At 49.1% G+C, this 13,142-nt stretch overlaps 1 protein-coding gene across 1 annotated transcript in view; it reads right to left on the minus strand.

The window, feature by feature from the left end:
• Positions 1–1,993: 1,993 nt before the first annotated feature.
• RBM28 (RNA binding motif protein 28) overlaps positions 1,994–13,142 on the minus strand; it is a 29,465-nt gene continuing 18,316 nt past the window's right edge. Inside the window, exons 14-19 of the mRNA XM_038752875.1 lie at positions 12,495–12,653; positions 10,111–10,260; positions 8,684–8,758; positions 5,948–6,219; positions 4,646–4,754; positions 1,994–4,199 (exon numbers count right to left, since the gene is read on the minus strand). Coding sequence (XP_038608803.1) covers positions 4,068–4,199; positions 4,646–4,754; positions 5,948–6,219; positions 8,684–8,758; positions 10,111–10,260; positions 12,495–12,653 — 897 coding nt within the window. The 3' untranslated portion in view covers positions 1,994–4,067. The remainder of the gene's footprint in view (positions 4,200–4,645; positions 4,755–5,947; positions 6,220–8,683; positions 8,759–10,110; positions 10,261–12,494; positions 12,654–13,142) is intronic.

Below are 13,142 nucleotides of genomic sequence, written 5' to 3' on the forward strand. Positions count from 1 at the left end.
GTGATTAAATACCAAGGGAGGGTGTAAAATTTCTTCCTCAGGGAAGGGAAGATTCTCACTTTGAACTGAATGAAAGTGCCTTGAGGGTAGGATTGCTCTGCATAAAATAGAAGCTAAATAAACAGCCTGCTGATCTGATCTCTGATCACTGATCTCTCCAGGGTGATTAAGGGTGCCTTTGCCTTTAAGCAGAAGGTCCCTTTCCAATTCTAAGCAGCCCCATTCCTCCCCTTAAAGGCAAAAACCAATATTTTTAAATTAAGAAATCCTCGGAAAGGGAAATAAAAGCTGTTGTTAAGAGAGACCAGGCCTTGTCCACGCAGACTAGACATTCTTAAAGAGAATACATTTCCTGGCCGCTACAGACCAACACCAAGTCCTCTTTATCCCTCAGTTAAACTCTGGATTTTTCTTGCTCTTCCAAATGCTGGGAAAAGAACTATTTTTCCCAGATGAGTGATTTGACACGTTTCCAAGTTGAATTATGCTATTTTTCTGTCACACTTCTCCACTCTTACCATGTTGGCTTGGGCTGATGAGACAGTGGCGTTTCTCTTTTGAGAATTCAGATGGAATGAGCTCCGTGCTCAGGGTGAACCCACTTAATTGAGCCACCTACTGCAGTGGTAAACAGCCGCAGCATCTTATAAACTGCCTCCCGATCGATCTCACTCTCCTGATCAAAGTTATGCTCTAGCTGCAAAGAGAATGGTTACATTAACTTCGATGTGGCTAATGAGCATGCCTTAGAGGATAGAGCCAGTTATCTCTGTGTCTCATTTACCTCATCTGCAAAATGGGGATCAAGACTGTGAGTCCCATATGGGACAGGGACTGTGTCCAACCTGATTAGCATGTATCTACCCCAGAGCTTAGTGCATAACATAGGAAAGCACTTAACAAATACCTTTAGAAAAAAAATGACTGGAGCGATCCACAATCATGGAGGGAGGTTTCAATCCACTCCACTGGCATTCACGGTTTTCAGAATGGCCACTGTAAACTTTGGTTTCAGAACAGGCTACCTTGGTGCAGGTTTGGAAAATCAAATGAATGGAAGAGAATCAACTATGAGGAACCTGAATTTGAAGACCACCTTCTAAAATGACTGCTTTTTTATTAATGGTAACAGGTCTCAGAAAGCAAATTTCACTTGATAGTCACCCCGCTCTCAGCCCCACAGTACTAACATACATAACCATAATTTATTTCTTTATATTAATGCCTGTCTCCGCCTCTAGACTGTAAACTCATTGTGGTCAGGGAAAGTGTCTACTAACTTTGTTATACTGTACTCTCCCAAGAGTGCTCTGCACACAATAAGCGCTCAATAAATGATTGATTGAACATCTCAAAGCATCAAGTGATCATGAGCGACAACAGAGTCTCAGAAAAAAGAATACGAAGATTGTAAGCTCGTTGTGAGCAAAAAAAGTCTACCAACTCAGTTACACTGTACTTTCCCAAGCAGTTAATTCAGTGCTCTGCACAACGTAAGCACTTGATAAATATGACTGATTGAATGACTGATGTTTCCTGTGGTATGACAACAGAACTCCAGAACGAAAGCAGCAGACAGACCGGGGTGGCATGTTGCAATCAAGAAAACGAGGGATGGCAGAGGTGTGGCTGGCTCTTTTTAGAAACTTAAGGAGTCTCGGGAGACCAAGAGGCAGAACTGGAAACTGTTCCAGGCATTGCAGAAAGCAAACATCAGCAGCACATCAGGTGACACACTTAATGTGTGCATTATGTAATGTGGTAGATTGTTGTCAAACAATGGCCTTTTCAGCCATCAGTGATGTCTCCTTCACACAAGATCTCTCTCTTTTTTAAAATTTTATGGAATTTATTAAGCCCTTACTATGTGCCAGGCATTGTACTAAGCACTGAGGTAAATACAAGCTAATCGTGTTGGACATAGTCCGTGTCTTACATGGGGCTCACAGTATTAACCTCCATTCTACAGATGAGGTAACAGAGACACAGAGAATTGAAGTGACTTGCCCAAGGTCACACAGCAGACAAGTGGCAGAGCTGTCTCAATATATTATATACATAAAATAATTTATCTACCCATAATTACTGCAAGTGCCTATCAGTATCTAAACAAGCAGGTGCATTACATTCAAATTATCACCTACTTATGTCCTAATTACATGTATCTCAAATCACCCTGAAAAATATGCACATTTCCCTACATCTCAGACCTGGGCTCTTCATTACACTCTCAATGAAAATGTATCCAGTCATTAGCAGTGTAATCCTGGGATATAATAAAATGTATAAAATAGGGTGCAATAGGAGTTTCAAGGCTTTCAGTCACAATGCAATGGGCACATTTATTAAGGCATAATTAAGAGGAATATAATATACTGTGAGACGGGCATATTAATAGTTTCAGTACATTGTCTTGCTGGCACTGTAATGAAATGCTCATAGTTTCAGGATGCAAAGACACTGGATATGCAAATTCATTCAGGGTGTAATGAGATGTGCATAATACAGATGAGAAGCACTTATTTGGGAGAATGAGTCGATTAGCATAAGAAGGGTGAAAGGAAACGTGCATCTTTTAGTGATAGGAGATGCACACAATTATTAGAATATCAGAATTCAGCTGACATTTCTGTTTGGAATTCATTACCACAGGAAATTTTGCGGGTAAAAATATTACCAAGTTCAAAGAGGGTTTCTATAAATTCACAGATGAAAGGTCCGTGATGGATTACTGGGAGACACCATAAGAAAAGGTGTCAAAGAAGACGTATTAAAGGGAAATCAATCAATCGATGGTATTTATTGAGCACTTACTGTGTGCAGAGCACTGTACTAGCGCTTGAGAGAGCACAATACAAGAGAGTTGATAGGCACAATCCCTGCCTGTAAGGAGTTTACAGTCTAAGAATCAGGTATTGGAACTTGGCCCTCAGAGAGGGACTGCCCCTCAGATCTCCAAAAGCCAAAAAAATCCAGGGAAGAAGGGGTAACCAGGCCTACCCATATCAAGGAAAGAAAAACTTTTTAGGGCCGTGGATCTAGGGTCCGGCTACGATGAAGGGCAAACTCCACCCACAGCCAGATTATGCCTGGGAAGTCTGCTAAATCTGAAGGCTTAAGGTAAAGAGCAAGGGAAAAGTCACGTGGTTTAGACTTGCAAAATAATGGGGTGGCTCGGTGTTATTTCTTTAGGTGAGGGTGTGGCACATTTTTAAGAGGCCAGTATTGTATTTATTGTGCATAAATCAAAATATCTGTTTCCACTCACCTGGCTTTTCTGCTCAGTTTTTTTCAGCCTGGGGAGGGCAGGACTTAACTCCTCTGAGTAGGGACAGCACTGACTGTAGAATCCTGTTGTGGTCCATAAAGGCCAACTAAAGATGAAGGCCAACTGGCTGGGATGGGCAGTGCCTACCCTAATCGCCTGCACTGTCAGTGTTAAGGAAATTCATGTGGTTATTAGAACCAACCACCAGGATAGAGCAAACGAGAGCCAAGAATACCAAAACCACCTCAGCCTACAAACCTGGGAGGTGGAAATGGGTAGGTACTGAACAGTAACGTCATGGCTGGTGCTTTAAATAATATATGCTACAACAGTAAGGTGAGTTGAGCGTGTGAGATACTGTGGTTCTTTAAAATAGAAGCCAAGGGTGACTTTCTTGAAGCAGGATGTTTATCAAAGTGCACCTCTGAAAAAGCAGCCTCCAAGCACAGTTTTTACAGTGGTTTCCGCTCACGAGACAAGACTAAAGCCGGACTCAATTGACAAAGCCCCACAGCCCTGGGGATAATTAATACATGAAGCATCGGAGTCCTCCGGACTTTTGCTCTGGGGCTGCCCAACCAGACCAAGAGAGCGGGGCTGAAGTTCAGGACTGCCCAGTTCAAGGTAACGTGGCAGGTGAGGGGAGGCTTGGCAAAGGGGCCCTTTCGACATGGTCCCGTCAGTCAGTCATTTTTCTTCCCAACGGGAAAGATGCAAAAGGTCTCTACACCGAGCACCGGGGCACAGAGCCTGAAAGTGGGTGGGCACAGTCCTCTCCATTCCGGCCTTGGGGAGTCAGTTAGCTGTCGAACCATTTGCTCTTCTTTCCCAGGGCCGCCTTTGGGTTCCCTAATATTTTTCGCTTGTACTGCTCCACCAGCTGGTTGAAACGGGCTTCTGATTGGTTACCCTTGGCCTTTCTCCTAGGCACCTACAGTAGATGGAGGACGGAAAGTGGAGAGAGAAATTAATCTGAAGGCCCAAATCTCACCGCCCTCCCAGACTACGCACTGTACAAGAGCACATGCCCCCCAGAAAGCCTCCCAGAAAGCGGTTTCTGCAGTAATCAACGACCAGTAGAGGAGAAGGGTCTGCATGGGGAAAACTGGAGAAAAGTGGTGACTACTTCTCAGCAAGGAGCCCTTGGGCCTGATTCATCATGGAACCTTCACTCCCCTCCCTTCCAACCCAGCCTAATAGAAAGGAATCCCCCTGGCACTGGGTGAAGAAATCACGGCCTCTTCATCTCACAAGAGTGGTCAGGACATCCCCTGCTCCGTGCTCAGCGCCCAAGGCACCACAACTCCCGTGACCGCCCACCCACCCACCAATAAAGAGGGGCTCTGCCCTGGAAGTAGCCAATTCCATTTTTCTCACCTGGGAGGGCAATGCTCTCTGTTTCTTTGCTCTCTGTTTTTCCTGCTGCCGCTGGTTCTTCTGGGGTTTTGCGGGAGGAAGAGGCTTCATCTTGCCCTTGTCCCGTAACCTGGAATCAATCATTGATTCAATCATATTTACTAAGCGCTTACTGTGTGCAGAACATAGTACTAAGCGCTTGGAAAGTACAATTCAGCAATAAATATCACAATCACAAATAGTCAGTCAATCGTACTTACTGAGCACTTACTGTGTGCACAGCACTGTACTAAGCGCTTGGGAGAGTACAATATAACAGGCCATCTCTAGGTCACGGTGCGTTCCTTCTTGGTGGCCCCGGAGAGTAGGCCAGGAATCTACCTCCTAGTAGCTAGAGTCACTTAGCGAAACGTCTTCTTTTTTTTGACCCTTACAGAGCTGATCGAAGAAGTGGAAATCGAACCAAGAACCTGCAGTCTCATCTCTGCGTGCCTACCACTCGTCGTCTTTTTTTTTTCCTTTTGATGGTAATTGTTAGGCACTATATGCCAGGCACTGTACTAACTGCTGGGGTAGATAAAAGCTAATCAGGTTGGACACAGTCCATGTCCCACATGGAGCTCACAGTCTTAATCCCCGTTTCACGGATGAGGGAACTGAGGCACTGAGAAGTTATGTGACTTGCCCAAAATCACACTGCAGACAAGTGGAGGAGTTGAAATTAGAATGCAAGTCCTTCCGACTCCCAAGCCCGTGCTCTATCCACTTGGCTACGCTGCTTCTGTCTTGGAAAAGTGCACCTTTCTCTCCCTCATCTCAGAAAGGCTGAACTTTTTGCTCCATCTGTATCTTGGGCCCTTCATCTAATGCCTCTTGTGTTCCAAACAGCACTAGTGACTCTACCCCTTCTAAGGTCCATTTCATGCATGACGGGAAACCTGAGGCAGCAGGGTCAATTCAATACTGAAGCGCTGTGAGGAGAGTCTCCGGGCTTTTCCCAATGGGCTCTGCAACTCTCGACACCATTGTGCAGAAGACGTGCAACAGAGTCAGGGATCACCGAACCCAGGAACCCGATCTAACAGGGCTCCAACCCTACACAACCCACAATGGTCAGGGGTGGGGCTTTATGTTTTCAACCTTCTTAGACCTGGCTGGCAAATGACTGGGGAGTCCTTTCAACTGAACCCCACAAGGTGAACGACGGAAAAGCTAGCTAGGGCTTGGAGGGTCAAAAACTATTTGAATGGCCTTTGGGTAAACTTTAGTTGCCTGCAGAGAAAAGGTTAGCCTCTCGCGAACGCCTCCTGAGCTGCTTCCCACCTGATTTTTGGCCCTCGGTGTGAGGGGCGCATCAGAACTTTTCTCCGCTTCTTCCCGTCTGGCAGTTCCACTTGCTCCACCTCCGGCTTCGTCTGAAAACCTGCCCAGGAAGTGGACTGCGCCGCCCCTTTGGGCGCTGGCGAGGGAGTGTTGGGGGACGGAATATTGGGCCCTTTGGTGTGTCTCCCAGCGGCCTTCTGCCATTTGCCTTTCCCGGGATTCCGCTGCTCCTTCCGGAATGCATCTGCTGCTGGTTTGGATTTCTTTTTTTGCTGCAGACACAAAAAAGGGACATCAGAGATTTCCCTCATGCTTTCTACGCAAGATGTGACGGCTCAAAGCCTGCCCAGAAAGAAGATGGATTCCAAAAGTGAGCCGTGTGGCCTAGTGAATAGAGCACGGGCCTGGGATTCAGAAGGACCTGGGTCCTAATCCCGGCTGTGCCACGCCTGCTGTGTGACCTTGGGTGAGTCATTTCAATTCCCTATGGCAGTTTCCTCATCTGTAAAATGGGAATGAAGACTTGGAGCCCCATGAGAGACAGGAACTACGTACACCCTGATTTGCTTGCATCTACCCCGGCATTTAGTATGTCTGGCACAGAGTAAGCACTTTAAAAATACCAGAAAAATTAAAAAAAAAAAATCGGGGTCCTTCTGAAAGGTGGATAGGACCAGAAGAAATCCTAAAAAATAGCTGAGAACTGGAAGGGGGAGCCAAGAAGAGTTAAAGCCCAAGTCTTTCCCAGCAGTCATGGATAGGAAGGCGATGACAGACCCTCTGCATGTACTACAGCTCCCTCAGAGGATTGAGACACAAAAATCTGGGCCTTTTCTTCACTCCATCCTCTCTTGTTGAAATCAGGGTGAAGGGAGGATGTTCTAAGATTCCACTGGAGGAAGAGAGGCTGGCCAGAGGGGTCCTGACTCCACTAGATCAGCAGGAAGGGTCACACAGAGTCACCAGTGGCCTTCTCAGAGGGACGGGAAGCCGAAGCCAGCCCCACTCCAACCCTTGGAGCTGAGAAGGGGCCAGAAATGGAGCTGATAATACTACCCGCTTCCACTGCTGCCTGATGTGGGCGGGCCGACGATTTCCCAACCCGGCCCAATACCCAAGTTCTGTGGCCCGGTTAGAGGCTCCTCTCGCCCCAGCCTCCTCCATGGATCCAGTTGGTGTCGGGACTTCATGGGACTGCAGTAGCTGGTTAAACCCCCTCGGACTGGTTCGCATGGCCTCTGCCCCCCTTACAAGCTTGGAGTCGCTGCCCTCTTCTACGCCATCCGCACATGGGTGCCCTGTCCAGCCCAAGGCCATAGCCATTGTTGCTTGGCAGCGGCGGGGTGGCAAAAGATGGTGGTGAAGGCTTGAGAGTGGAGGGTAAGTCCCCTCTTCCCTTCTCCCCCCTTTCCGCTGAATTTACTTCCCACTCTCTGCCCATCCCCAGTTCACACCTGACCTCACCATGTAAAGCTGGCGCTCCCAAGGCTGACCTTAGGCAATAGACTTTCACTTCCATTGTTAGGTTTGGATTACCACCCACTGAGATACCTAGAAAGAAAGATACCTGGTCTCCTGGCAAATACAGGTCCCATTTACATTCTCAAAATTGTTGTCAAGAGGGCTTTTACTGCAAGAGCTAGTGAAGGCTATCAATCTCACCAGTTCGGGGCCAGTAGAATCAGCAAATGACCAGACACTGGAAAATGAGTGATGGGGCCTAGTGCTAGGTAGGAGAGTCAGCGCTAACTCCACAGATCTCAGGCCAGGCTTTGGAAAGTGGGTCTTTTCCGAAGCTCAGAGCACAGTTCCTCAAAACAAATCCACCTTGTTACACATGCGCTCTCTGGGACTGACCCATCTGCAGTCACATCCTTGCCAAGTCCCCTATGCCCCGCAGACAAATGCTCAGACCTTGGCTTCTCCACGGTGCCCTGGGGGTGCCCTTCCCTACCTCCCTCTCCTGCCCACTGGCACACGGACTTGAGGAAGTCAAGGTAAACAGTCCGTCCGCTTTCAAATGCTGGGAAAGGACTCAGAGGCGAGGGCAAAAACTAACTCAAATTCCGTCTTTTTTAATGGTCTTTGTTAAGCGCTTACTATGTGACAAGCACTGTACTAAGTGCTGGGGTAGATGCAACATAGGTTAGGTACAATCCATGTCCCACCTGGGGCTCACCGTCTTCATCCTTATTTTCCAGATGTGGTAACTGAGGCCCAAAGAAGTGAAGTGACTTGCCCGAGGTCAACACAGCAAAGCAGCAGAGGCAGGATTAGAACCCAAATCCTTCTGACTCATCATCATCATCATCAATCGTATTTATTGAGTGCTTACTGTGTGCAGAGCACTGTACTAAGCGCTTGGGAAGTACAAATTGGGCTCACAGGCCCGTGCTCTATCCACTAGGCTACGCTGCTTCGTTGGTTGTTAACACCTGGGATTACCCCAAGGAATGGAAATGTGATCCCAACACAAGGCAGAGGGCCTCGGTGACTTGTCTAATTCTCGGAGCGCTTCCACATGGGCTCCAGGCCTCCATCTAAAGGTGACTCTCGGGGATCTGTACTAACAGGGGAGAGGGGCTGTGTGAGTAAAGGACATCCCACCACTTCAAAACCACCATTTTCATTCGACAGAGATCCTGAGTCCCAGGGCTCGGCCGGGCAAGAGCCCACGAATGCCAGAATCTTTAAATCAATTCCAAGATGAGACCGAAGAGCTGTTGAGAACCATACCAGGTTGCGTGCTGCCCGCATCTCCTTCACCTTCAGTTTCCGGCTGTCTTCGAGGGAGAACTCCACTATCGGTCTCTGCAACAGAGGGATTCCAAAAGGCACATTAAGCCACAAACTCAAGACCCTATCAGGGTGGGTACATTGGGCCCGTTCTGGAGTTAGTTCATCCCCAATATGCCTCTGATGGAACAATCATGTCTCTCTCTCCCACCAGGCCGTCCTCGCTCCACCCTCTGTCCTGTCCTGTCCCCGGCCCCTCCACCCAAGTGCCAAGGAAAGATGTTGAGAGGCTGCGACTAGTCTCTGGGGTAGAAGAGGAAGGCAGCAAGGCACTGGCAGGTTCACTGCCACACCTTGCTGGAATGGTGGAGGAAGGAAGGGTGTTATTTCACCAGGACCTCGCCCCACATCAAGGCTGCCCCAGTGGCCTCCTCTCCTGGGTGGGAGCTATAGGAGGACCTAAAGCTTGGGCAGTTGGCTCCTTGGCCAGTTGAGGAAGCCGAATCCTGGCCTTTGAGGAGGAAACCTTACCAAAGGGCACCTTGAGGTGGGTACAAGGTTTTGGTGACTGGCAGATTGGCACGGAGTCATTTTGATCTCCTCCACAGATCCACTCCCCAGCCAGGAGTTTGTGTGCCCATGCCAAGGACCAGACTCAGCCAGGGAGAGGATGACTGCTCCCTTTTAGTGCTCCAGAAAAAAAGGTGCAGATCCCTGTTTCTGTTTCGGCTGGAGGTGGGGGGAGGGGTCAACATGTGGCCACATCCAAGACGTTCCTCCGTAGTCAAGTCCTCTGGAAGTGGTGTGATACCCTTTCTCTGGATCATATAGCCCCTCTAGGGATTATGTTACAGGCACTAACCCAGGGAGAGCCAGCTGGACAGCCATGTGGGGTACACACTCCGACTCCGACGATTTCGGGCAGTGCTTCCCAGCCCGTGATCCCAGCATCCTGTGCGCTACCCAACCCAAACACAGGTATCTGGCTAAGTGGTGTATTCTATTCTCCCGGGTGCTTAGTACAGTGCTCTGCACAGAGAAAGTGCTCAATAAATACCATTGATAAGGGAAGTCTGTTGGCTTTCTTGCTTACTTTAGACAATCTTGCACCTCTTCTAAACATGCTACTTTTCTGGTAAGAATTGCTATTCCGAGCCTCTCCATCATTTCCACTGAAGGATCCTCTCCCAAACACACTGGAGGACAAAACACTGTTCTACAGGGGAGCAGCCTGAAATCTGGAGCTCTTGGAAGTCCAGCCATTCCGGACCTGGCCGCTAGATTCTGGAAAAGCCGTCCAACCAGTCCCTGCTCCCCCTCAGTGGCAGTTTGGTGATTCCGGCCACCCGCAGGGCACAAGAACCCACATCCCCTTTCTGCCATAAGAGGGTACAAGGCAGAGCACCCCTCCGGGGGTAGCCCCTTACCTTCTGGGGCCCAAAGATATCTGGGTTGTTGTTGGTGTAGCGCAGGGCTGCCAGTGCGTGCTCATGCTCCTGGAACTCCACAAAGGCGTAACCCAGAGACTGACCCTTGTGATTCCCTGCGGCGCCCTTCAGGTCCCTCATCACCCGACACTGTGGAGGAAAACAGGGAGATAAAACATGGGGTTGGCACGGGGCAGAAGAGCGGGCTTCCAGGTACCTCCCTGATTCCGGCAAGTCCTCTGGCACCCATCAGTCATTTTTATTGAGCGCTTCCTGTGTGCAGAGCATTGTCCTAAGCGCTTGGGAGAGGAACAATATAACAGAACTGGTAGAGACATTCCCTGCTCACAACGAGCTCACAGTCTAGAGGGGGAGATGCATAAATCAGATTATGGATATGTACATAAGTGCTACGGGCCTGAGGGAGGGGTGAATGACGGAAGCAAATCAAGGCGATGCAGAAGGAAGTGGGAAAAGAAGAAATGAGGGCTTAGTCAGGGAAGGCCTCTTGGAAAAGATGTGCCTTCAATAAGGCACCCCAACCGCTCCCACAGATTCTCCGAGCCACAGGAATCCAGAATCTTGAGGTGGAGGAACCATTCTCCAATCCTGCAAATACTAGATCCTAGCTCTGTATTAGCCCTTATAAACACACAAGGGCTTGCCCTCCTGGGAGTCGACATTCTAAATAGACACAAAAATAAGGATATGATATTGCAATAATATTGGTAACTAATAACAACTGTGGTATTTGTTCAGCACTTACTATGCATCAAGCACTGTACTAAGCGCTGGGGTAGCAAGATAGATTTGACACAGTCATTAACCAACATGGGGCTCACAGTCTAAGTAGGAGGGAGAACAGGTCTAAAATCCTCATTTTACATGTGAGGAAACTTAGGCAAAGAAAAGTGAAGTGACTTGCTCAGGGTCTCAAGCAGGTAAGTGGTAGGGCTGGAATTGGAATCCAGGTCCTCTGGCTTCCAGGCCTGAGGTCTTTCCATGCTGCTTTCCAGAAAGACAATGGAGTGCGGATGGTAAGGAGAGGACAGATAACAGCTACTTATGATAGCTGCATTGGGTGTCTTTGCTGTGTTACAGGTCTTAGATTACATAGTTTGACTTCCCGGAGGCTGGAAAGGGAGCTAATGGCTCTAGGGGCTTCTCCTGGGTTCATAAAAGTCTCGGAGAAGGAGGTCTTTAAAGGAGGACCCAGAGAGGAGCAGAATTGGGGAAGGGCTTGCCAGACTCCAGAAGAGGCCTAAGAAGTCCATGAGAGAAAAGAAATAGACTCCTCCTTCTGGGGTGTTCATCAGCTCAGACCCTGAGTCAGCTAAAATCTCCTGTTCAGCAACTTCTGTGCCAGGAGAAGGGGGCTACTTGGCATTTAGAAGCACCTGATAATGAGGGCTGGTCCCCACCACCTCGTAAGCCACACGACTTCTCCAAACAATAAAGTCAAAGCTGGAGACGCTGGTGTGGCCCTGCCTTCTGCATGATTTTCTAGCTTGGTTGAGAGACCCCACGATTCTATTCTCCCCTTGGACGGCAAGCTCCTTCTCTGGAGTAAGCACTCAAGAACACCACTGATGGATTAACTGCATCAGATCCTAACTGCAAGGAAGAAGCAAGGCTGGTAGTAAAATCCCCACGGCAAAGGGCTGACTGCAGATTACGCTCTCAGGTACAAAAACCAGTGCATTCGGTTCTAGAGAGTGAGGACTGCCCTCCAGTGAACCCTTCCATTGAGAAAAACTAGCCCCACGGCACTGACCTGATTCCCAACTATGTGCACAGAAGCCAGGCCTTGAACCCGATGGCCCGCCGAGCCCAGAGTCACAGTGCTTGGAGAGCATTTCCCAATTCCCTACTCACGTTCTAGCCGAGACCCATCCTGAAAACTATGGCAGAACTGGGTGAATTCTGGAGAACCCTATCAGGGCAGAAGCAGCGTGGCTCAGTGGAAAGAGCACAGGCTTTGGAGTCAGAGGTCATGGTTTCAAATCCCGACTCCGCCAATTGTCAGCTGTGTGACTTCGGGCAAGTCACTTCACTTCTCTGGGCCTCAGTTACCTTATCTATAAAATGGGGGTTAAGACTGTGAGCCCCCCGTGGGACAACCTGATCACCTTGTAACCTCCCCAGTGCTTAGAACAGTGCTTTGCACATAGTAAGCACTTAATAAACGCCATCATTATTATTATTATTATTGAGGCCCAACTGAGTTTGATGCCCAAGGAAATCCCCAAGATATCGGGGAACTGCAGGTCTAACCCTTGCATGATGAAGACTGAAGCTCGGTGAAATTCCCCTCTTGCTGTGCTCTGCTTCACTGCCCGCTGCCTGGGGCTGAACTGCCCACCAGTGATGGAAAGCGCTCTCACCTCCTTGATGTGCACAGCCCGGCCCCCACCAGCCGCCCTGAGCAGCAGCTTCCGGAGCTGTTGGTCATCCACCGCCTTCGGGAGATTGTGGAGGCAGAGCCTGGTCTTGGAGACAAAGATGTTCTGGTCCTTTAGCTTCTGGTACTTCAGCTCCTCAAACTGGAAGGATGAAAAAAAAAAAGTCTCTTCAGTTCAAACAGCAGGCGGGTGGGAGGGAGCGGGTTCGGCCCCGGAGCTGAGGGGACAGAGGAGCCCGGTCTCCTCTCCCGCCACCCCAGCCCGGTGAACCGCTCACTGATGCCTCAGGCTGAACTGATGAGATGGAGGGTGGGGCAGGGTGGGGAGCGACACTCATTTTAAAGCCACGCTTGGGGGGATTGAGACGGTCTTCCGACAACATGCACTCACCTAGGCAGTGCTCAGGATTGTACAAGTGAGGCAGGCAGGTGGGGTCAAGGGGCACTTGCCTGCTGAAACGCGCTTTCCTTGGCGTGGGGGGGTCGTCAATAGCCAGGCCCCCCACATTATAGGACAACTGAAGCAGTGTGGCTTAATGGATCGAGCCCAAGCCTGGGAGTCAGAAGGACCTGGCTTCCAATCCTGGCTCCGCCACATGTCTGCTGTGTGACCTTAGGCGAGTCACCTAAC

Source organism: Tachyglossus aculeatus, chromosome 10, assembly GCF_015852505.1.
Source record: "Tachyglossus aculeatus isolate mTacAcu1 chromosome 10, mTacAcu1.pri, whole genome shotgun sequence".
NCBI classification, from domain to species: domain Eukaryota; kingdom Metazoa; phylum Chordata; class Mammalia; order Monotremata; family Tachyglossidae; genus Tachyglossus; species Tachyglossus aculeatus.